This window comes from Chiloscyllium punctatum, chromosome 1 (assembly GCF_047496795.1).
Source record: "Chiloscyllium punctatum isolate Juve2018m chromosome 1, sChiPun1.3, whole genome shotgun sequence".
NCBI lineage: Eukaryota > Metazoa > Chordata > Chondrichthyes > Orectolobiformes > Hemiscylliidae > Chiloscyllium > Chiloscyllium punctatum.
Window position 1 is genome coordinate 94,569,416 of NC_092739.1, and position 26,474 is coordinate 94,595,889.

Sequence of the window (26,474 nt, forward strand, 5' to 3'; positions counted from 1 at the left end):
GTTAATAGTCTGAGTAGTGAGACCTGGCAAGTTTCAAATCTGGCACCAGTATCTGCCCTCTGCCTCAAAATTGTATCGGGGTGGGGAGAGGCCCCTTAGTTTCTATGAGTTGGACACTTAAGTGGCTCAACAGTCGATAGACATCTGGCATTTCACTTGATGCAAAATGGAATGGTATCTGTGATGGATGGGTAGTGACCAGGAAAGGTGCCCATTACATTCTGCCTAAATTTGCATCAGCAGCCTCCCCATAGAACAATGCAGTACAGGTCTTTAGGCCCTCGATGTTGTGCCAACCTGTGAAATCAATCTGAAGTCCATCCAATCTACACTGTTCCATTTTAATCCATATGTTTACCAATGACCATTTAAATGCTCTTGAAGTTGGCAAGTCTACTGCTGTTGCAGGCAGGGCATTCCATGCCCTTACTACTCTCTGAGTAAAGAGCCTACCTCTGACATCTGTCCTATATCTATCACCCCTCAATTTAAAGCAATGTCGCCTCGTGCTCGCCATCACCATCCAAGGAAAAAGCTCTCACTGTCCACTATATTTAAACCTCTGATCATTTGTATGCCTCTATTAAGTCACCTCTTAACTTTCTAGTCTAATTGCCTGTATCTCCATATTCTCCTCAACAAAGCTGTGTTTCTCCTGAGTGAATGCTGACAAAAAAAAATCATTTTTCCGGCAATTTATTCATGGGCAGTATAATTCTGTCCATAATCTGAGGATCCTTATAGCTTCATTAGTAATTTTGTAACACAGTTTCTATGTGTAGCTGATATCACATGCTTTAACAGGAACCTACACTTGTCAGCATTCAGTTTCATCTATATGTACTTATTATGCTCCAGCTGATCCTATAAATTCTCAGCATTTAATTTTTGTCTTACTCTTAGTTTAATTGCATCCGCCAATGTGGGCACACATTAAGGATCTGTTTCCCATCCATTTGTACAAATGAGAAAGAGTAGCATCCAAATAAAACTTCTTTGAGTGGAAGCACATGAGGCTACTTAAAAAGATAAACACCCTTGCTGTTGGGAGTCATATATGAACATGGATTGAGAATTAGCTAACCAATAGACAACAAGGAGTGGGATAAAGGGGGCATTTTCAGATGGCAGTCTGAAACTAGTGGAGTGCCACAGGGATCAGTGCTGGAGCTATAATTTTTTGCAATACATGGTAGTGACTAGAATGAGGAAAGTGAATGTACTGTAGCCAAGGTTAGCGATGGGAATGTGTGGGAAGGCAGGTGGTGAAGATGACATGAAGAGTCTGCAAAGGTATATCAACAAGTGTGAGCATAAACTTGGCAAATAAAATATAATGTGGGAAAATGTGAGGTTGTGCAGTTATGCAGGAAGAATTGGGGAGCTGAATATCATGTGGAAAAAGACTACAGAAAACTGCACCACCGAGTGATGTGGAGGTCTTTATGTATAAATCACAACATGTTGCTATCCATGTTGAATAATTAGAAGAGAAAACAAATGGACAGTTCACTGTTGTTTCAAAGGGAATAGTGTATTTTGCTTAAAATATATAAGGCACTAGTGAGACTACAGCTGGACAAGTTTTGATCTCTTTATTTAAGCAAAGTTATACAGGCATTGGGCACCACCTAGAGAAGGTTCACAAAGTTGATTTCAAGCTATGAGGGGAGATTGAGGAAATTGTGCTTGCACTCATTGGAGTATAGAAGAATGAGAGGAGGTCTGCTCAAGACATTTGAGGTTACGAGAAGACTTGCCAGGGTAAATGTGATGAGATCGATTTCTTAGTGGAAGAGTCTAGGACCAGACGCATAAATTCAGAATAAAGTATCACCCATTTAAGACAGAGATGAGGAGGATTCTTTTCTCGCAGAAGATAGTAAATCTGTGGAGTTTTTTACTTGTTGAGGCTAGGTCATTAGGTATATTCAAGGCTGAGATAGACTTTTTTTATTCACTTATGGGACATAGAAGTCACTGAGTGGCCAGTATTGATTGCCTATCCCTTGTTACCCTTTCGAAGGTGCTGGTGAACTGCTTCTTGAATCATTATAGTCCATGTGCCCACATAGCAGAGGGCATTCCAGGATTTTGACTCTGTGAGAATGAAGGAACAGCAATAAATTTCCAAGTTAGGATTGTGAGTGATTTGGAAGGGAACTTACAGATGGTGATGTTCTTAAGTATCTGATGCCCTTGTCCTTCTCGGTTGAATTTGTTAAAGTCCATCTTGCAGATGGGCATACACTGCTGCTACTGAGCTTCAGTGGTCAACTGACTGAATGGTTTTTACTAATCAGTAATGGTATTGAGGATAATGGGGAAAAGGTGTGAAAAAGGAATTGATTTTCAGTTCAGCCATGATCTTATTGAACGGTGGAACAGATGCAATGAGCTGAAAGGCATACTTCTGCTCCTATGTCTTATAGTCTTAAAAGCCCCATTAAACTATTAAATGAATTACCCAGACTGTGCAAGAGTAGATATTGTATAACACTAATCCTCCTGCTGCAAACCAGAAAACTGTGTGTATCAGTTGTCAATGTGCTGGCATCCAAAGTGCAGCTGGAATGTGCACCCACAATTGAGATACAGGGTTTATTATAAAAAGCAAAGCTGTCTGAAGGGAACAGGACCTGATTATAATTTGGGTGCAAAAATAAGCTTGCTCTCTCTCCATGGGTGTTGCCTGACCCACTGTGATTTCCAGCATTTTTTTGTTTTCAGGATTCAGGGAGCTGTGGGCCCAGGTTTTGCAATTCCTGCGGTGGCACTTCCCTCTACACCTCCATCCACCATGACTAGGGTCTCCAAAACCTCCGGTTCTTCCTCTCCCGACGACCCCACCAGTACCCTTCCACTGACACCCTTATTTGTTTGGCTGAACTGGTCCTCACCCTTCACAATTTCTCCTTCGAATCCTCCCACTTACTCCAGACAAAAGGGGTAGCCATGGGCCCCAGCTATGCCTGTCTCTTTGTCGGCTACGTAGAACAGCCCATCTTCCGTAGTTACACCAGCACCACACCCTACCTCTTTCTCCACTACATTGATGACTGCATCGGTGCCTCCTCATGCTCCCACGAGGAGGTTGAGCAATTCATCAACTTCACCAACACATTCCACCCTGACTTTAAATTCACCTGGACCATCTCTGACACCTCCCTCCCCTTCCTGGACCTCTCCATCTCCATCAATGACAACCGTATTAACACTGACATTTTTTACAAACATTCTGACTCCCACAGCGACCTGGATTACACCTCTTCCCACCCTTCCTCATGCAAAAATGCCATCCAATATTCCCAATTCCGCCACCTCCGCCTATCTGCTCCCAGGAGGACCGGTTCCACCACAGAACACACCAGATGGCCTCTTTCTTTAAAGACCATAATTTACCTTCCCTCATAGTTGAAGATGCCTCTAACGTATCTCAACCACATCCCGCACCTCTGCCCTCAAACCCCACCCCTCCAAACGCAATTCCACCCTACCAACCTCCACATAAATCGCATCATCCACAGACATTTCCGCCACCTCCAAACTGACCCCACCACTAGGGGTATATTCCCCCCCCACAATCCCTTTCCAGTTTCCACAAAGACTGTTCCCTCAGTGACTACCTGCTCAGGTCCACGTCTCCCAACAACCCACCCTCCCCTGCCACCGCAAGAATTCCAAAGCCTGCGCCCACACCTCCCTCCTCACCTCTATCTAAGGCCCCAAAGGAGCCTTCCACATGCATCAAAGTTTCACCTGCACATTCATCCATGTTAGTTACTGTATCCGCTGCTCCCGATGCGGTCTCCTCTACATTGGGGAGACTGGACGCCTCCTCGCAGAGCGCTTTAGGGAACATCTCCGGGACACCTGCACCAATCAATCCCACTGCCCTGTGGCCCAGAATTTCAACTCCCCCTCCCACTCTACTGAGGACATGGAGGTCCTGGGCCTCCTTCACCGCCACTCCCTCACCACCTGACGCCTGGAGGAAGAACACCTCATCTTCCGCCTCGGGACCTTTCAACCCAGGGCATCAATGTGGACTTCACCAGTTTCCTCATTTCCCCTCCCCCCACCTGACCCCAGTTCCAACCTGCCAGCTCAGCACCATCCTCATAACCTGTCCTACCTGCCAATCTTCTTTCCACTTATTCGCTCCACCCTCCTCTCCAACCTATCACCTTCATCCCCACCCCCATCCACCTATTGTACTCTTGGCTACCTTCTCCCCAGCCTCAATCCTCTCACATTTAAGTCTTCACCCTGGAGGCTACCAGCCTCATTCCTGATGAAGGACTTTTGCCCGAAATGTTGATTTTTCCAGCTCCTCGGATGCTGCCTGACCTGCTGTGCATTTCCAGCACCACTCTAATCTAGACATAGAGATTTTTGCCACTTGTTAGCTCCCTCACAACCAGCTTCAGACCTAGTCCAGCAGCTATATTCTTTAGTACTTAGCCAGCTTGGTCAGCAGCAGTACCAAGCCGCTGTTGGTAATGGACATTGAAGTCCCTCATCCAGACTACACTCACAAATCATAGACTACATTGTACATGGAGGAGCATTGATTCATCAGCCAAAGGATGGGTGAGGGTCATTAGCTGGTAACCAACACAAGCTTTCCATGCTTATGTTGATCTCTCATTATCAGATGTCATGGGGTCTGGAGTCAATGTTGAGGAGTCCCAGCAGCAGCTCTTTCTTGACTGTATCCTGAAAACAAAAAATGCTGGAGATCACAGTGGGTCGGGCAACACCCATGGAGAGAGAGCAAGCTCACATTTCAAATCTAGATGACTCTTCATCAGAGCTAACGTGAAGTGTGGAAGGAGCAACATTTATGCAACAGATATCTTTTCCAAGTGTCTAAGTCGATGCCAGATGATCTGTCCAGTTTTATTGCTTTGTTTAGACTTCTTAATGGTTTGATCCAATTTGCTAGACAATTTAGAGGGTAGTCGAGTCAAACACATTACTGAAGTAATAATGAGGTAATTTTCAAGTAATATTCAACTGTTCTTTTTCAATGTTAGTTCTCAGATTTATTTTGATTATCAACCATATGGAATTATGCAACTATTAGATAACCACAAGTCTTTTGATCTCCCTATTTACAAGCATATTACCATATGAGCGAACAGCAGGAGTAGGCCATTCTGTCCTTGGAGCCTGCTCAGCCATTCAATGTAATCATGGGTAATCTATTTGTGTTTTGAATTCCACATTCCTATTTACTCCCAATAACCTTTTACACCTTTATTGAATAAAAATCTACCTTATTTGACTCAGTTTTAAAAATTCAATGTCCATTCTTTCATCGTTTTCAGAGGCATAAGAGTTCTGAAGTAGCACAACGATCCAAGGGAAAAACGTCCCCCTAATCTCTGTCCTAAAAGAGTGACCCATAGTTTTTCAGGACTTTCAGTCAAGTTACCCTTCAAAACTCCAGTGGAAACAAGTCCAGCCTGTCCAACCTATTCTCATGAGACAATCAAATCATTCCAAGTATCAGTCTAGTAAAGCTCCTTTCAACCACATCTGATGGACTGACATCTTTCTTTAAATAAGAAGACCAAAACTGTACCAAGTATTCAAGATGCAGTGTCATCAATGTTCTCTATAAATGAAGTATAAGCATTCCTCTCATAATAAAGGATAGCATTTAATCGACCGCCTTCTTTATGTGCTATCTGTGTACTAACTTTTAGTGACTCATATACCAGAACACTTCAATACCTCTGCACCTCAGAATTCTACAGTCATTCTTCTTTTAAGTAATATACTGCACTTTCATTTCTCCTGCATCTTCCTACTTTGCCAGGTTTTTATCCACTCATGCAATTATCGGTATCCATCGGCAAATGGCTAATGCCTTCTGTGCAACATACTTTCCTCTGAATCTTTGTGTTGTATGCAAATTTTGCTACCATGTCATCACTCCCCTCATCTAAGCTATTGATGTGGATTGTTAAAAGTTTAAAGTTGTATTTAGAACAACAAACTCTATAGCAGTATCTTAGCACAATATTAAGTTTGGCAGGTCGTTGTAGCAAACTAACTCCAATTGCAGACAAAATGCCCGAACTGGATTTCTTCTTGTTTAAACAGTGTCCAAAAGATAGATGCTTGCCTGTTGAAGTACTGGGTAATTGCCAGTTATCTATTGTGTAACTTCAACAGCATCTCGTTTAAATAATCCTTTGATTTTGCAGTGTCATTTGTAGGTTACAGAAGATTTGAAGATTTTGCTGAACGAATGTTTTATAGACTGCAATTTGCTCACTTTTTTTTGTGTGTTTCAAATTGCTGTTTAATTTGTAAGGCATTGAACTTGCTTCTTTTTCTCAATTCTTTATTTTCTTTCATACTTTCACATAATGATTGTTTCAATGAAGAACTTGTTTTGTTTTTTTATCTATGATTTGTTTACTCTCTCAGCTGAAGAGTTCAGCACTGAAAGTACTATTTAAACTTCCTCACGACTTTGCAATTGTGATAGGGGCACTCCACTGCTTGTGGAATTCCCTTTTTGGTTTGCTGCATTTCCAAATGAAAAACAAGATTTTAGCGGGTTTAACCTGAAAAATGTATGTTCATAAGGAGAAGGATAACAAACAGGAGTTTAACCATAAACAGATGTTGCGTTTGTACAGAGAGAAGAACACAATTCATCATGTTGACATGGCTCCTGATTTAGATTGGCTTTAATTCAGTGGTAAAATATTGAATATTTAACTTATTTTGAGCAACACCTGGAGTTTATCTCTCATGGTCCAGAGTTGATACTTGATTTCCCGAATAGTTATCTGGTAAGAATATTTCTTTTGGGTGCTAGTGGTGCAAGAACAGAGAAAACAATAGTTTTGATTCAAAATTGGTCAGCCGATGGACATAATTAAAGATTTATTATATGTTTATTCATCTGCAACATTTTTTTCTCATTTTTCTTACCATTCAAACTTATTTTTTGTTCTCAAATTTGTTTTACTTCTTTATATGTTTACATTTTAACTTTGACCATGCAATACATAGCAAAATTCCTTCTTCAGCTTGAATCTCAATCCATTCGTTCATTTGTAGTTGCAGATTTTTCCTTCATGGCTCTCATTTAGACTTAGGCCCTGTATTTCAGGGAGTATTTTTATAATCATCTCCTTTGTGAGCTTTTAAAATCCTTGTGGCTACAATAAATGGCGGGTTCTGAGGTATCATCAATATAAACGACAGATCTTGTGTAAATTTGTGATCCCGTAGTTCAGGTCAGTTTTAATTGATGAAATGAAACCAGAAAGTACCATCGAAAGCTCTTTTTGAAGCAGGTTAGGTTGATATTTTGTTGAATATCAAAAAATAGGTATCTACAATAAGGAATCTTTCAGGAGCTTAATGATGTATTGGTAAATCTAAATACAGTGGCATGGGTTGCAGACAATTCCCTCGCCAGACAGTACTTTGGTGATCCAGCTCATCTCAAGACTATAACTGAAAATGTGTTGCTGGAAAAGCGCAGCAGGTCAGGCAGCATCTCAGGAGCAGGAGAATCGACGTTTCAGGCATGAGCCCTTCTTCAGGAATAGAAGGGCTCATGCCCGAAACGTCGATTCTCCTGCTCCTTGGATGCTGCCTGACCTGCTGCGCTTTTCCAGCAACACATTTTCAGCTCTGATCTCCAGCATCTGCAGTCCTCACTTTCTCCCATCTCAAGACTATCCTTTCCAAAAGAAGTAAGATAGAAAATATAATGGATCAGTAATTTCAAGCAACCTTACTCAATATCTAGACAAGCTTTGACAAAACTCAAGGACCAGATGGTTATGGAAAATGGAGTTGAGAGAATACAGAAAATGTCAAAAAGACAAACAAGAATAGACAGAATCAATGTCATAACGGTGCAGCATGTTGGAAGTCCATTAATTTGGCTTTTCTTGGATTTTGAGATGTCAGTTTCCCATTTATTTAGTTCCAAATTCAGCCAAATTGATAAGTGGAAATATTGCACCAGCACAGAGAGGGTTGTAATTATAAGGCAGCCAACATGGTCACGCTTTTATATCTCCTGCACAATTGCCATTGGTAGAATGCTTGACGATGGTTTACAGCTGTTATTTGTTAAGAAGGGTTATGCAGATTCCAATAAGTGAATTTGCAAACCAAATCAAAATACGCCAAACACACAATGCAGCATAATGTACGTACTTTGAGCAGATTTGACATGAAACAAATGTCAGCTTATTGGTTTCACTGTGCCTGGATCACATAGCATTTGAAGAGGATTGCACTTGCCATGACTTTACTCTTTGCAACATTTTAATCTTGAAGTTTTTTTGTGGTATGAAAGCAGACTGTTGGTCAAATAGAAATCTTTTGTCAGTTTTGTGCTTTTTTGAGAAATGATCTGCAGCATGCCGACTATATCAGAAGTTTCTGTGGTTAGTTTGCCAGGTCAGTTCTCCCTCCTTAGTTGCATCCAATGTTGAATGATGATAAGAACACACAGTGCGAACTAAAAAAAACATTATTAGTCTCTGCAAGCTGAGATATTCACCTTCTAACCATGTACATTTGCTGTACCATGAATCTCCACGACATTTTTTAATCTCTCAAACAAATGTTTTGAACATTTGTCCTCTAGCACTCTAAGTTCTGAAGCAAAACTTCAAAATACATTAATAATCATAACTTACACTAGGCAAAGATTTTGGATGAGAATGACGACAAGGATAAAGCCACTCTGATGTCACCGAAAAAGTTGTTCCCTCTGTCTGGATTTGAAGATGCACTGCTGGCCTCGTCCTCCCATTTAAAAATATTTGAAGATGGTCCTCCACACCCAACAATTAGCTTAGCTGACAGCTCTGTATTCCCAACAGCGCCACCAGGACCACTGCCTGAACTACAGCCAATCTTGAGTGAGTTGGACTGAAAAGTAAATCTGGTTTGGAGCATGAGAGTGACAGAGCAGTGCGTGGGGATACTGGCTGCTGGGAGCTCGGTTCAGAATCTCAGGCAAACGGTCAAATGAGAGGATGATATTGGAGGATGAGCTAGCCCCATAGAACATCTCGACTTTGCCCAATGTTAACCCAAAACCAGGGCTACTGGCCTTCACTCCTGGGCCTCTCCTCTGCTATGATCAAAGTATCTCTGGAGGTTGGTTAAGGCCCATAATGTTTTCAATAGTTACAAGGGCATGGCGACCATCCAATACTTCCATCACCACCTGTAAAATTTCAGACAGCTTGGAGTTTGACAGGAATCAGCTGGAATGTCACTAATTGGAACTTGCATGTCCCTTGCCATCAAACCCACTGGCAGAGTTATGTAAAATCCATACCTTGCTATCTGACCCATTATTAATATGCCTTGAACAAGTGGACTTATAATATTCCTTTAGTAGATACAAATCAAATATGCCACAAAAGTTGGCATCTGTATTTCTGTGTTAGCACTCTTTTAATAATGTGATAAGTGTTAATTGCTCCCTGTCAACCTTTTCTTGCATGAACATTAACTATGACGAGTATCAAGCCCCATGGCTTCAGAGGTTAGTTGTTATTGGAGATATTAAAGAAAATTAAAATACAGGCATTTTTCTTTTCTTTTTCCTTTTTTATCTGTTTCCCTACTTTTTATCCAGTCTGTCTTCTCTCTTCTCTGTTCCCCCAACTTAATTTATGTTTTCTTATCAGTCTTTGCACTATTGACTTCACTATCCTTTCAAGTTATTGGTTAAGGAGATATAATGTTGCCTGTACTGTGCACCCAGATGCCTTGAACAATTAGTACTTAACTGGTACAATAATAATTACAGGGATAGTTTGGTAAAAAGGCATTGAAGTGTCCAGTTAGTCGTGATTATGTGAAATGGTGAGGCTGGCTTGACGGACTGAATGGTCTACTTCTGTTCCTATTTGTTCCTTATCCGTACTTCTTTTTTCCTTTCAGTTTTGACGTGGACAATGGCACATCCTCAGGACGGAGTCCCTTAGATCCAATGACAAGTCCTGGCTCAGGGCTCATTCTACAGGCTAACTTTGTGCACAGCCAGCGGCGGGAATCTTTCCTGTACCGATCTGATAGTGACTATGACCTCTCTCCAAAGTCCATGTCGAGGAACTCCTCCATTGCAAGTGATATGTAAGTAAAATGAGTATCTTGATTTGTTGAACAAAATTAAAATTCTGTGTTGGTATAACCAAAACATATTTGTATTTCACTGTTTATGAAATTCCGTGTACCACACCAGCACTTTTCAGGTTGCAAACTGCAAACTCGATGGACAGAGCGCTATTCTTATTGTACCATAATGCTTTACCTGTAATTCAGTGTTTCACTATTTTAGCAGGTATGTTAAATCTTTTATTTTAAATTACCACTGGCTTTAAACATAGTGAGTTGGTGGCATAACAGTACAAAGATAGTAACAGATTACGTGAATGTGCAAAACCATGGAAAATGGAGGTCAAGGTGGAGATTATACACCTTGGTCCGATAAAGGGTAGGACAAGGTATATTCTAGATGGTGAAAATCTAAGGAACCATGAAGGTTCTATGAGATTTAGAGTCATAGAGTTGAACAACACGGAAACGGACTGTTTGGTTCAACTCGTCCATGCCAATGAGATATCCTAAATTAATTTAGTCGCATTTGCCAGCATATGGCCCATATCAGATGAACCCTTCCTGTTCATGCACTCATCCAGATGCCTTTTAAATGTTGAAAATGAACCTGCCTCCACCACTTCCTCTGGCAGCTCATTCCATACACGCACCATCCTCTGCATGAAAAAGTTGCCCCTTAGGTTCCTTTTAAATCTTTCCCCTCTCACCTTAAACCTCCAGTTTTGGACTCCCCTAATGTGGGAAAAAGACCTTAGCAATTCACCCTGTCCATGCCCCTCATGATTTTATAAACCTCAAGCACTGATGCTCCAGGCAAAACAGCCCCAGCCTATTCACCCTCTCCCTATAGCTCAAATCCTCCACTCCCAACAACATCCTTGTAAATCTTTTCTGAACTCTTTCAAAATTTGAGGGCTTCAGTTATAAAAATCATAGAAATGTGATTAACAGGCATAGAAATTTATCAAAAAGCTAATAACTATTGGTTTGTGGGCTTTATAATGAGTGTTATGAATCCCTTCCCTTAGGGATTGATGACTTTTGAAAAGGTTTCTAAATTCTCAGTGACTGACTGGAAGGATCACATGGGGAGATGTCAAATATTATTTCCTTTGTTCTGACGAACAAGTTCAAGTCAGTCTTGCCAAAGAAAAGAAACATATTAGCAATTTATGAAATAAACTCCAGAAAACATTAGCCAATTGACTTGTAAAATAACTGAAAATCCCTTTTTGTGGTTATACTTAACCATATCCATGTTGTGGGAATACTTCAAGCTCTAGGAACCTTTCCCATTCCAGCTTTCAATGGCTTTCTTCCTTTTCCCACAGATGGCTTCCAATTCCTGAACTAACTTCGACAGTGAGGGTTCATTGAGTTAAAGCCAGATGAAACTTCCAGCTTCATTTAGATTCTCATGCCTGGCTTGTGAGTGAGATTCAGGGATGGGCATGGATAAGGTAAATAGACAAGGTCTTTTCCCTGGGGTCAGGGAGTCCAGAACTAGAGGGCATAGGTTTAGGGTGAGAGGGGAAAGATATAAAAGAGACTTAAGGAGCAACTTTTCATGCAGAGGGTGGTACTTGTATGGAATGAGCTGCCAAAGGATGTGGTGGAGGCTGGTACAATTGCAACATTTAAGAGGCATTTGGATGGATTTACCAGTATGGAGGGTTTGGAGGGATATGGGCTGGGTGCTGGCAGGTAGGACTAGATTGGGTTGGGATATCTGGTCGGCATGGATGAGTTGGACCAAAGAGTCTGTTTCTGTGTTGTACATCTCTATGACTCTGTACCTTTGAAAAGCCTGCAACCCAATGGTTTAAAAAGGACTATATCCTCCTAAAACATGACAAAGTGACTTACCTAGCCCTTGAATTCAAGTAGAAATACTAAGTTGCTATGCTTTGTATCCCGAAATCCTAACTTGAAATTAAAGTGACAGTTTAAAGTATAATCATTGACACAGCTGGCATGCCTAATGTCCCATTCTGTTTTCTGGGCCCAGATATGCCAGTTTGAAGATGTAAAGAGAGCTTTATTTGGTGGGATGGAAGCAGCTGGGAATCCTGCCACCTTTACCCCTTTACCCGAATTAAATTCTAGGCAAGAAGCCCAATCACCACTTTCCAGCCCTGCCACTAATTGAGGCCCTTAAATGGTTAGGAGCTTCCTTCTGCCTGGGCTGCAATTATTTCACCTTCAAATGGGACAAGAAAGAGGCAGCCTGCCCACTGGTCAGGTATGTTGTCTGTTGAAGGGATGGGGATGTTTTGCAAGTTCCTTTGATCTGCACTAATCTATGCACAATTAAATGATTGGATGCAGTGACCACTGAGAGCACCCTGTTACATATGTTAGTGACTCCCCCGACCTCTCTCCCCGTGATCATCCACATCATGAGATCCCTCTCCAATAACACTTTCCTTTCTCTTGGGCAATTTTCCATCCTGTGATTCCATGGGCTCTCTTGTACTGTGCATACAAAGCCTCCTCCATGACATTGACAAATTCTGGAGCTGCTCACCACTGATTATTCTCATTATTTTCATATAATTATTACTGGAGTGTCCTAAATCAGTTAGAAAGCCCACTATTAACCAATCAGTTGGCTGATTGTCGGAAGACCTGTTGGGCTTTTCAATCTTCAAAGGGCATTGGTAAATCCAAAACCCACCAGCTTTTGGACTTAGTCCAAAAAGCTGGATCCTGGTTTAAGAATTAGATCCAGACCTGGATCTTGACCTGTCAGGAGTGGAATTATGAAACACTTTTGCATGCAAAGGGTAAGAGAGGTTTTGAAGTCTCGTTCACAAATGACAATTGATAAACTGTTCACTTCAAATCTGAGCTTGATAGATTTTACCAGGTATACTAAAGGTTATAAGGCAAACACAGGTTTATGGAGTTGGGTCACATATCAGCTATAGTCTAATTAAATGGTCCTTGAGAGCAACAATACCTGATTAGAAATATAGGTTTGATTGTGAGGTAAGTATAAAAAGGCACTAAGACATTAAACGTATTAAAAGGGAAAGAATCAAGTAGGAGTTGACCATGAAAGACTCTATTGCAGCTTGCAACAGGTGACTATATCTAGAAGTAGACATGAGGATGGTATTAATTAAGCTATTACTCAGCACAAGCAGCAAAACAGAATAAACAATAGTTTAGTCATTGAAAAGAAGGCCTGGAAAGACACATGGCAACGCCACGTCTCAACCTGAAAGTAAAATGCGAATAACAGAAGAAATATCTGCATCATCCAACTGATAAGAGATGACAGCAATTCTGATTACGTGAATGCCATTGGAAAACAGGATAAGAAACATTCGTAAAGACAGATAAAGGGCAGGAGAAGGGGAACTGTTTGTGTGATGATGTAATTGGACTAGTAATCCAGAACCCAGTGGTTAATGTTCTGTGAAGTATGGGTTCACATCCCCAAATGGCAAATAGCAAAATTTGGACTCACTAAAAAATTTTTTTGAATAAAGGATCTAATGATCACAAAACCATTACCAATTGTCATCAAAACCTTGTGGACTCACTGATGACCATAAAAGAAGAAAATTTGCCATCCTTACCTGAGTAGGCCTATATATTACTTCAGACCCACACTGCTATTATTGACTCTTCACTTCTGTATGGACCATTAATGGTAGGTAATAAATGCAATAGCTGATGATCAATTAAAAATGTTCATAATACAGTGCATCCAAATATAGTAATGAAAAGGACAAGGAGTTAGTTCATGGAAGCAATATATTTTTGTATGAAGTTGGTTGAAACCCAAACCAGAGTTAACAAGCTGTAGTACTGCCATGTCTCAATGAACATTGATTTATAGTAAGTAATATAAATAAAAGTAATAATGCATTTATTTGAATTTTATAAATGCTTTTATTTTAATAAATATTTCCAAGAAATGTCAACATTCAGAACCCAAAGTATATTTAACTCTGTTAATACAAGCCAAGAATATTGGTTGTACTAACAGATCAATATTTAAACTTAGATATGACATACCTCTGTCTACAGATTTAAGAGAGATGCTTAACTATTTAAATAGATATAGCTCCACAAAATAGCATACAAAGAGATCCGACAAATGCAGTTAGAATTCAACTGTAGTAGCAACTTTTATGCTACAGCAAAATAATGAAGCAGCAAATTCCTTGCTGAAATATATTTTATTAAATATGTTCAAGACACTGAACTGAAAGTGCTTTGTCGTGGATTAAATTTTCTCTATTTTTTTCCCCTTGCAGTGCACACATTGCAGCACGTGTGCACATTCGTGACTGGTTCCCTTCCTAATTTTGGTACTGGGAAAAGGTAGTGGGAACAGAGTGCAAAACATGAAAAAAGTCACATTGATTCTCAAACTTGGCTAAAATGTGCCGTATACAAATATAAGATCCAAACGGCACAGAGTTTTTTTATATAGCTAGGCTTTTATTCAGGGGGTAGTGGAAGTAAAACATGAAATCAGTCACAAATTATAAATTGGTATTGGTTTCATGTCCTGTAAAATATAATACTTTATTTATTTATTTTTAAAAATATTATTTAAATTTCTGGATATTAAGGTCATTTCAAGTGAATATTCGTGAAATGAAGAGTAAAACTAAGGAAAAACTTTGAATTGAATAACAAAGTCTGTGTGCCAAAGACCTACCAAGCTCAGTCGAGCCCTTTGGTCTTGTCAAAGCATAGCTCATTTATGTCATTTAGAAAGAATTTAGATTTGCCTCATGTTTCATCAATGAATGACGTTGATTAAAATGCTCAGAGTAGTTTAGATCCCTACATATTTAACTCAGATCTTAATCTTGGATCGGTTCCAACTGACTTTCTGGCTGAATTAAGTTACTAAACTGAAAAATATATTTCACCTGGAGAGTGACGTTAGTTCTTGAAAACAAGAAATTTTGCCTAAAAAGTATTTATAAGGTACTCACATAATGACATATATTCCCAAGATTTTGGGTCTCATGCAAGAATGGGAATGTATAATTTCGGAGCAATGGTTTATTTGAGGTCATCTACGAGATTATTCGAAGATGCAAGGGACAATAACCAATCCATTATTGTTGCATCAGGATATCCTGTGGCATTATTAATCCAAGCACATTTTTTTTCTCTTTTTCTGGTTACTGACCACATGACCAGCTTGTAAAGGTTCACTCAGAAGCAGCTATCTGAAAAATTGTTTTATCAGACATTGCAGTCCTATAGCCTTTGGGTGGTGATGTGTTTTATAGTCATTAGCCAAAAGTGAAAGTAAAGTCAAATTAATTTGTTTTTCTGAGTAAATTAATCCTGAATTTCATTCCAGCTGAAAGGTATTTAACTAGATCCTGTAAAATTGCTTGGAAAAAAATCAATTTTGAAAATATAGTCCTTGGACCCAAATATGATCTCTGTCTTTTCTCCACAGATGATGCCAGACCTGCAGAGTTTCTCCAGCAAATTCTGTTGTTGTTTCTGATTTCCAGCATTTGCTGTTCTTTTGGCTTTTAGTTTGGGGGACCTGGGGTCAAATCTTGCCATGGCAGATGTTGAAGTTTGAATTCAATAAAAATCTGGAATTAAGAGTCTAATGATGACCAGGGATCCATTGTCGATTGTCAGGAAAAAAGCTATCAGGTTCACTGATGTCCTTTAGGGAAGGAAATCTGCCATCCTTACCTAATCTGGTCTACATGTGGCTCCACACCCACAACAACATACTTGACTCTTAACCGTGAAATTAGTGGTGGCCAATAAATGCTGGCCTAGTCAATGACATTCGCATCCGATGAATAAATAAACACATTTATGAAGACATAAAAACAAACAAATTCTCAACTACAAGTATATGGCTTTCAGATACTTCGGATGATTGATCTGAAAGCATCTGATGTTAGAATTAGAATGAGGTTTTATTTTCAGAGATACAGGAGTACAGTGAAAAGTTGACAAAGTCGCTAGTCCCAGTGCCATCTTCAGTAGAAAGGTACCGAGGTACGAAATCCTGGATGCAAAATAGAAAAATAAACAAATAAGTTGAAAGTTATAAATTACAGTCCTTCTTAGTGGAAAGTCAAAAAAAAATTACAGTCCTTCTTTAGCCATGGGCCTGCAGATGATTATAGTTCACTATAAAAGGGAAATAAATCTTTTTGAACCTGATGTTAATCTGATTTACACATCAGATGTTAAGATGTAAGATGTGTAAATAAAGATTCTAAAGCAGGATTGATCTATTGTCCCTTCAGTCAGACAAGCTACATATGATTATCAGTTTGCAACGGAAGTGTTACAGAGAGATTTAGTGAAGGCAGAAGTTAGCTGGGCAAATGCCTGTTTTCATGCACCTGCAAATGTAGACAACTAAATTTTAAAAATCTAATGAAATCAAAAGTAGCCCTGACCCCTCATCACACATTCTACACACACACACACACTTTCCCCTATCCATGCTAAACAATGCCTCTCTACCTTATCCCATAACTCCTCATACTCTCTAGCTCACCATCTGGCAACCCCATGCCTTTCATTACCATGTGTCAACAAAAGCCTCCCAATCACCCTCATAGCCCCCTCTAACTCTTATGCCAACTTACCTGTCAGCTCATGCCAACCCAGAACCCTGACATTGCCCACCATTTGCTCTGTTCTCTCCATAACAACTCTGTAAGTATTCACTATGACCAAAGCTCAGGAGAAATATTAATATGCAATAAAATTATGCGGCTACTGGTGACACCACAGTTTTTTTAAAAATCTCATTGATTTTAACAAAAAAATTTTTCAATGCATTGGAATTATTTCAATTAATCTCTTGGGAAATCCTATAAGCACTTGGAGCTATCCATCAATCTGCTCAATGAAGCAGCATCCCACTTGTGAAAATGATAGAAAACTGGAAGAACCGCTGCTGCCCAAAATCTGAAACAGGAACAGAAGTTGCTGGAAAAGCTCAGCAGATCTGCAGGATCTGTGGAGACAAATCAGTTACCACTTCAGGTCCAGTGATCCTTCCTCAGAACATGTTCTCACTAGGTGTTAGATTGGAGTGTGTCTGTCACATCAGGGCTAACATTCGGGTTAGGGACTTGTTGGGTTGAAAGTGGTCTGGTCTATGTGGCAGATGCCAAGGGTCTGGGGAGCGTACAGTTGGGGTGAAGGGCATCAGTGAGAATTGGGGTTTCAGTTCAATAGAGTCATAGAGATGTACAGCATAGAAACAGGCCCTTCGGTCCAACCTGTCCATGCCGACCAGGTATCCCAACCCAATCTAGACCCACCTGCTAGCGCCCAGCCCATATCCCTCCAAACCCTTCCTATTCATACACCCATCCAAATGCCTCTTAAATGTTGCAATTGTACCAGCCTCCACCACATCCTCTGGCAGCTCATTCCATACATGTATCACCCTCTGCGTGAAAATTTGTCCCTTAGGTCTCTTTTATATCTTTCCCCTCTCACCCTAAACCTATGCCCTCTAGTTCTAGACTCCCCCACCCCAGGGAAAAGACTTTGTCTATTTATCCTATCCATACTTCTCATAATTTTGTAAACCTCTATAAGGTCACCCCTCAGCCTCCGATGCTCCAGGGAAAACAGACCCAGCCTGTTCAGCCTCTCCCTGTAGCTCAGATTCTCAAACCCTGGCAATATCCTTGTAAATCTTTTCTGAACCCTTTCAAGTTTCACAACATCTTTCCGATAGGAAGGAGACCAGAACTGCATGCAATATTCCAACAGTGGCCTAACCAATGTCCTGTACTGCCGCAACATGACCTCCCGACTCCTGTACTCAATACTCTGACCAATAAAGGAAAGCATACCAACTGCCTTCTTCATTATCCTATCTATCTGTGACTCCACTTTCAAAGAGCTATGAACCTGCACTCCAAGGTCTCTTTGTTCAGCAACACTCCCTCAGACCTTACTATTAAGTGTATAAATCCTGCTTAGATTTGCTTTCCTAAAATGCAGCACCTTGCATTTATCTGAATTAAACTCCATCTGCCACTTCTCAGCCCATTGGCCCATCTGGTCCAGATCCTGTTGTAATCTGAGGTAACCCTCTTCGCTGTCCACGACACTTCCAATTTTGGTGTCATCTGCAAACTTACGAACTGTACCTCTTATGCTTGCATCCAAATCATTTATGTAAATGACAAAATGTAGCGGACCCAGCACCGATCCTTGTGGCACTCCACTGGTCACAGGCCTCCAGTCTGAAAAACAACCCTCCACCATCACCCTCTGTCTTCTACCTTTGAGTCAGTTCTGTATCCAAATGGCTAGTTCTCCCTGTATTCCGTGAGATCTAACCTTGCTAATCAGTCTCCCATGGGGAACCTTGTCGAACACCTTACTGAAGTCCATGTAGATCACATCTACCGCTCTGCCCTCATCAACCCTCTTTGTTACTTCTTCAAAAAACTCAATCAAGTTTGTGAGACATGATTTCCCACGCACAAAACCATGTTGACTATCCCGAATCAGCCCTTGTCTTTCCAAATACATGTACATCCTGTCCCTCAGGATTCCCTCCAACAACTTGCCCACCACCGAGGTCACACTCACTCGTCTTTAGTTCACTGGCTTGTCTTTACCGACCTTCTTAAACAGTGGCACCACGTTTGCCAACCTCCAGTCTTCCAGCACCTCACCTGTGACTATTGATGATACAAATATCTCAGCAAAAGGCCCAGCAATCACTTCTCTAGCTTCCCACAGATTTCTCGGGTACACCTAATCAGGTCCTGGGGATTTATCCACCTTTAACCATCTCAAGACATCCAGCACTTCCTCCTCTGTAATATGGGCATTTTTCAAGATGTCACCATCTATTTCCCTACAGTCTTTATCTTCCATATCCTTTTCCACAGTAAATACTGATGCAAAATATTCATTTAATATCTCCCCCCTTTTCTGTGGCTCCACACAAAGGCCGCCTTGCTGATCTTTGAGGGGCCCTATTCTGTCCCTAGTTACGCTTTTGTCCTTAATATATTTGTAAAAACCCTTTGGATTCTCCTTAGTTCTATTTGCCAAAACTATCTCATGTCCCCGTTTTGCCCTCCTGATTTCCCTCTTAAATATACTCCTACTCTCGTTATACTCTTCTAAGGATTCACTCGATCTATCCTGTCTATACCTGACATATGCTTCCTTCTTTTTCTTAATCAAACCCTCAATTTCTTTCATCATCCAGCATTCTCTGTACCTACCAGCCTTCCCTTTCACCCCGACAGGAATATACTTTCTCTGGATTCTTGTTATCTCATTTCTGAAGGCTTCCCATTTTCCAGCCGTCCCTTTTCCTGCGAACATCTGCCTCCAATCAGCTTTTGAAAGTTCTTGCCTAATACCGTCAAAATTGGCCTTTCTCCAATTTAGAACTTCAACTTTTAGATCTGGTCGATCCTTTACCATCACTATTTTAAAACGAATAGAATTATGGTCGCTGGCCCCAAACTGCTCCCCCACTGACACCTCAGTCACCTGCCCTGCCTTATTTCCCAAGAGTAGGTCAAGTTTTGCACCTTCTCTAGTAAGTACAGCCACATACTGAATCAGAAAATTGTCTTGTACACACTTAAGAAATTCCTCTCCATCGAAACCTTTAACACTATGACAGTCCCAGTCGATGTTTGGAAAATTAAAATCCCCGTCCATAACTACCCTGTTATTCTTACAGATAGTTGAGATCTTCTGAGAAGTTTGTTTCTCAATCTCCCTCTGATTACTGGGGGGGGGTGGGGGGGGGGGGTGTCTATAATACAATCCCAATAAGGTGATCATCCCTTTCTTATTTCTCACCCAAATAACTTCCCTGGATGTATTTCTGGGAATATCCTCCCTTAGCACAGGTGTAATGCTATCCCTTATCAAAAATGTCACTCCCCCTCCTCTTTTTCCTTCCTGTAGCATTTGTATTCTGGAACATTAAGCTGCCAGTCCTGCCCATCCCTGAGCCATGTTTCCGTAATTGCTATGATATCCCAGTCCCATGTTCCTAACCATGCCCAGAGTTCATCTGCCTTCCCTGTTAGGCACCTTGCATTGAAATAAATAAGTTTAATTTATTAGTCCTACCTTGTCCCTGCCTGCCCTGACTGTTTGACTCACTTCTTTTCTCAACTGTACCAGTCTCAGATCGATCACTTTCCTCACTATCTCCCTAGGTCCCACCACCACCGCCCCACCCCCCCCACCCCCCCCCCCCCACCTTACACCAAACAGTTCTAGCAAATTTCCCTGCCAGTATATTAGTCCCCTTCCAATTTAGGTGCAATCCATCCTTCGTATACAGGTCACCTCTACCCCAAAAGAGGTACCAATGATCCAAAAATGTGAATCCTTCTCCCATACACTAGCTCCTGAGCCATGCATTCATCTGCTCTATCCTCCTATTCTTGCTCTCACAGCTCGTAGCACTGGGAGTAATCTAGATATTACTACCCTTAAGGACCTCCTTCTTAAATTTCTGCCTAATTCTCTGTAATCTCCCTTCAGAATCTCAATCTTTTCCCTTCCAGTGTGGACAATGACCTCCTGCTGGCCCCTCTCCCCCGTGAGAACATTCTGCACCCTCTCTGAGACATCCTTGATCCTGGCATCAGGGAAACAACACACCATTCTGCTATTTCTCTGCTGGCCACAGAAACGTCTGTCTGTACCTCTGACTACAGAATCCCCTAACACAATTGAATAATTGCCTTTGTTTTAGTGTAGACTTATAACCCTTTGACTTTTCCTGGAGGTAACTGTTAAGTTAGTTGGGACCTTTTGAACTCCCTGAAAACCCTAAGAAGGTTCCAGATGCTGCAGAATTCCTCATCGGAATTTCAATTTCCCAAGCAATTCCCTCATAAACTGCTATGCTGGAATTCCTGTACAATACTCAGTGTGCACAAACAGCTGTCGGGCCATCAGAATATCTTGGCCAATGATTAATCCTGAAAACCTGCTGCCAGCTTTCACTGTATTTCTTTGTAATAGTTTTTAAGATAATTATTGTCGCATTTGTTCTTTGAAGTTAATAGTAGGATCATAAACCCTGATGAAACACTGAACCTGTTTCACATTATCTGTGATGCCACACTTGTCATCTGTTGACACACCTGCTTATACTTTAGGTTCATATTCCATGCTGGTCATTGCACATTTAGTGGCACTTTTATAAAGGAAATAAAACCAATCAATTCAAATTTAGAATTGCAGCTCATCAAATATCGAATACTGGCACTTAAGGCACTTCATTTTTTTTCCCTTTAGTGAATTAGGAACATTCTAATTAAATATGTAAAATAGAAATGAGGATGTAAGAATAGTTATAATTGATAATGGGTGTAAAAACACGTAATGCTTCTTGTTCAGAGAATATGTACACAGGGTTTGCCAAAATGATTGTCAATTCAAGTTGTTGACCTTGAATTAAGAGCATTTTGTCTTGTTTCGGAAAAATTAAGCCAATTCACACTTAAAACTAGCCCAGTATATAAACATCATATTTTACCCTTATAAATAGACACATTATTACATTGCAAGCTGCTGCAGGAAACAGATATTTACCCTCCTAATTTGTGTGGAAACCTCTCAATGTGGAATACGCTTACAAATATCAATAATATTCATTCAGTACTTAATCTCTGCAGTTCAGTTTACAGTTCACAATTCATCTCTGCAGTTCACAATTGTAGACAGAACATCTTTGAGTATTATTTTCAAATTGCCATACTTGCTTTTCAGCAGTGCTTGTGATTGTAACTCTCACTTTTTATGTTGATGCTTTCTCGTGACTTATTCCGATGCTTTTAATTTCATCAGAACCCCTTGCTTAAATGACTCCTTTAACAGTGACTATCTCAATCAAATTTATTATTTGAAATCATTGGTGCACTTAATTATGTTGACAAATTTTCGGTAAGCTTTTTGAAATGTGCCTTTCATGTCTCAAGGTTCAAATCCAATAAGGAAATAATTTGAATGTTTTATTTAAAGTCAGCGAGCTCAAAACATTATCTGTCTGCTGACTATATTTCTCAGTCATCTCAACATTTGTCTTCAAGCATTAATATTGTTTGTTCATGGGTGATGTAGGTAGATTCACTGAGTTTATACATCATAAAGAATAGTTTTGATACATCATACAGTTTGAACACAGTTTACTAAAATGTTTTAGAATTTCTTGGACAAGGGTAAAACAGAAGTTCACTGGCACGAAATAGTGTAACATTGAGATTTTAATGTACACCTTGTACCAGTGCTACACTATGTAAACACATGTAACTTGTTTTCTATTATTTGAAATGTTGGAATGCATCAGGGAGTCCCATCGTCCTCCAGCTGAAACTCTGCATTGCTGGCCTACAGGTTTGACTCCTTTGTAAGTGATTTACAAATGGAACTCTGCCTGATTTATTCCTCTGGTCTGCTCATGTGTGCCTCCAAGATTTAATGACGTTTGTGATGGATCTCTTATTCTGCATGGGATGTGATTATTTCTTACCAGAGCTTCTGCTCCAATAATTAAGGCTGCAAAATGTTGAAAGTTCTCAGTTGGGTGACATTTTATTTGTGCTATATTCAAAACCAAAAGGACATAAGTAGAAACCAAATTTACTGATGATTAATAATTTCATTTTAGTGCCCATTCCAAAATTCAAATCTTGAAAACGCAAATGTCAAACATCAAAGATTTATATATCATTTGTCCTCTGCTTTGAAATGATTTTTCTGAGAAAAACGTTTTGTTTCATTTGCAGCTTTAAGTGAATGTATTACTATTTTGTTTGATCAATAAGGTATTATTTTATGAAGTGCTTAAAATCTGGTTGAATAACATTGTTGACTTTTTTCATATAAAAGCTCTGTTGCAAGAATTCAAATAGGTAGTTGGTTTTTTATTGAATCAGCAGTAATATAACATGTCTTGCTGAGGGTTTTTCTTAACAATAAAAAAATTAAAATGCCTTTCGAGTGTTTATTTTTAAACCTAGAGATCCAATTTTGTTGAACCTTTCCCATTTACATGTTCACTGATTTTTTCCCCAAACAAAGCTATTGATTTGATAACATGGATGAAATTCACTTTGGAATCCCAAATGAGTTTGAGTTGACACCTATCAATGGTTTTGGAATGTAACTGTTGCAAATGCCAGAGAAGATGGTGAGCAAAATACTAATCCATTAATGAGGCCATTTGAAAGCAGAAGTATAATTACATCTGTTCCTTGCAGAACACTGAATTTTTAGATTTCCTGCTCTGTAAATGTAGATGTGTAAAAGGATCAACCCCCCCCCCCCACCCCTTTTTCTAAATCATAGGCCATTTGTAAACATAATTACAGCAAAGCCCGGAGTGCCTGAGGAAAATCAGAACAACACCACACAGATTTAATAAAACCGAAATCTTTTGCAATAAATTCTTGGAAAAATAATTAATGCTTTCTCACATTGATTTAAAGTTACGAGCAAACAATTTGTTTATTAGGCTCACAGTAGCATTCATCTTAGCTCTTCAATGGCCTGTGGAGAACCTAGCAGAAAGAAATCCACTTCCGTAGGGTGAACTTACCTTTAATTATGCTACCCAGTTGTGGATGTAAAATTAGAAACAGCTTCATGCTGTGGCGTAATGCTCACCAGATGTTAGATTAATTTCATATAGGACCCTTACTGCTAGCAGGTAAATCTTTCCGTCACCAGTTTGAGCCAGCCTAGAAATATATGCTTCAGGCTCTGTGGGTGGAATTTTCTGCACTGACTGGTGCAGAAAGCTTGGAAGTAGGAAAGGCAGTTATTTAGGCAGAATGGTCAGAGACCTGAAGCTGGCCACCTTCCCACCTCTACCTGAATCATTTCTGGGTAGCAAGGGCTGTGGTCAATATTGAAACTCATCACCACCAGATGCCCTTTAAATGATCAAATAATGGTCATTTAAGAGCCTCATCCAACTGCCCTGCCTTGGCAGCTGAAACCGTGCAGTCAGCTTATCACCTCCAGAGGTGTGTCCTTTCATGCAAGACTCTCACTCTTTGAGTGAAGAAATGGACCACAAAAGCAGGAGCCCTTTTCCTGCCCTAGCTGCTGACCACCCTGTTCCCTCTTCCTTGCAAGCCCCATCCCACAAATTTGCTGCCACATTACATACCTGTGGCTTTGTGTCCCCCAGAAATTGTCCAGCGATGAGCTCCCTGTAGCATTACTGAAGACGAGAGCAGTCAGCCATTGACTGGCCAGCAAGTCTCAGTCGACAGGATTTTAGCCCTTGAGCCTTGATTTTGGAGGGAAGTCCCACTTGTGGCCTTGTAGTTTGCTGTTTGACAGATCTTCCCAATAAAAAGCTGCATGGATCTTTCTGCCTTCTTTCCAATTGGCAGGTGGGATCCCAACACCTCAACAAGACTCAATCTCGATCACTTTAATTCGATACATGGGATGATGCTTGTCACTGTAGCCTGTAAAATTCCAACATGACTACCAAAACATGACTAATTTCAAATAAGATCATCATATTTATGTAAAATCAGTCCTGTGTGCATATCAATAGTTATGGATATCATAACTCAAGATAAAAAAAAGCTTCTGTTTTTGCCCCCCAGAATCAAATTGAGCATTTCATGCCCATTGTGCAGCAGAGTCAGGGCTCAAGTAATTCCTCCTTCATTTTTCCTCATTAAGTGGCTTGGAATTGCATTAACATAGAACTGTACATCACAGTACAGGCCCTTCAGCCCTCTATGTTGTGCCGATCTTTTATCCTCCTCTAAGATCAAACTAACCTACATACCCTACATTTTACTATCACCCATGTCTAGGTTGGAGTGGTGCTGGAAAAACACAGCAGGTCAGGCAGCTTCCGAGGAGTAGGAAAATCGACGTTTCGGGCAAAAGCCCTTCATCAGGACTGAAGGCAGGGAGCCTCCAGAGTGGAGAGATAAATAGGAGGGGGTGGGGCTGGGGAGAAGGTAGCAACGAGTACAGTATGTGGATGGGGGTGGGGATGAAGGTGATAGGTCACAGAGGTGAGTGGGGGAAGGTAGCAGAGTATTAGTTGGCTATGGAGGCAAGCACTGAGGAAGCAGATGTGACTGTAGTAGCGAGTCTGTTTCAGGACATGGTTGAAGAGCTTCAGGGCAGAGGAGATGACATGGGGGTTGCGGTGAGAGAGAGATTCACTGATATTCTTGTGGAGAGAGGAGGAGAAACTATTCAAGGTAGGCATCCTTGCAAGAGGATTCGCAGTAAGGTTCTGGCTATCCACTCGATCTCTGGCTATCCACTCTATCTCTGCCTCTCATCTTCTTGTACACCTCTATCAAGTCACCTCTTGTGCTGTTCAGTTCAATGAGGAAAGCCCTAGTTCCCTCAATCTTTCTTCATTAAACGTGCCCTCCATCTAGGCAGCATCCTGGTAAATCTCCTCTGCATTCTCTCAAAAACTTCCACATCCTTCCTATTATGAAGTGACCAGAATTGAACACAATATTCCAAGTCTGGTGTAACCAGGGTTTTATAGAGTTGCAGCATGACCTCACAGCTCTTAATCTCATTCCCCCTGCTAATGACAGCCAACACACCATACACCTTCTTAAAAATCCGATCAACTTAGGTGGCAACTTTGAGGGATCTCTGGACATGGACCCCAAGCTCTCTCTGTCCTTCCACACTGCCAAGAATCCTGCCTTTAACCCTGTTCTGTATTCAAATGCAGCCTTCCAAACTGAATGACTTCACACTTTTCCAGGTTGAACTCCATCTGCCACTTCTCAGCCCAGCTCTACATCCTATCAATGTCCCATTGCAACCTACAACAGCCCTCCACACTATCCACACTCCACCAACCTTTGTGTCATCGGCAAACTTACTAACCCACCCTTCCACTTCCTCATCCAAGTCATTTATAAAAATCACAAAGAGCAGAGGTCCCAGAACAAATCCCTGCAAAACACCACTAGTCATCAAGCTCCAGGCTGAATACTTTCCATTTCCTACCACCCTCTGTCTTCTATGTGCAAGCTAATTTTATATTCAGACAGCCAAATTTCCCTGCATTCCGTGCCTCCTTACTTTCTGAATGAGCCTACAATGAGGAACCTTATCAAATGCCTTGCTATCACTGAAATGCTCAACCACTGAGAGATCTGACATCTGACCTGGTTTGTTGCCAAGCACCAAATCCAATATGACCTCCTGTTTAGATGGCTTATCTACATATTGATTCTGGATCAGCGTGGTGCTGGAAAAGCACAGCAATTCAGGCAGCATCCGAGGAGCAGGAAAATCGATGTTTCACGCAAAAGCCCTTCATCAGGACTACGGGCAGGGTGCCTGCA

General features: G+C 40.7%; 1 protein-coding gene across 1 annotated transcript in view; it reads left to right on the forward strand.

The window, feature by feature from the left end:
• The window catches only part of pde4d (phosphodiesterase 4D, cAMP-specific), a 1,329,084-nt gene that overhangs the window by 1,110,910 nt on the left and 191,700 nt on the right, over nt 1-26,474 (forward strand). Inside the window, exon 5 of the mRNA XM_072571159.1 lies at nt 9,952-10,143. Coding sequence (XP_072427260.1) covers nt 9,952-10,143 — 192 coding nt within the window. The remainder of the gene's footprint in view (nt 1-9,951; nt 10,144-26,474) is intronic.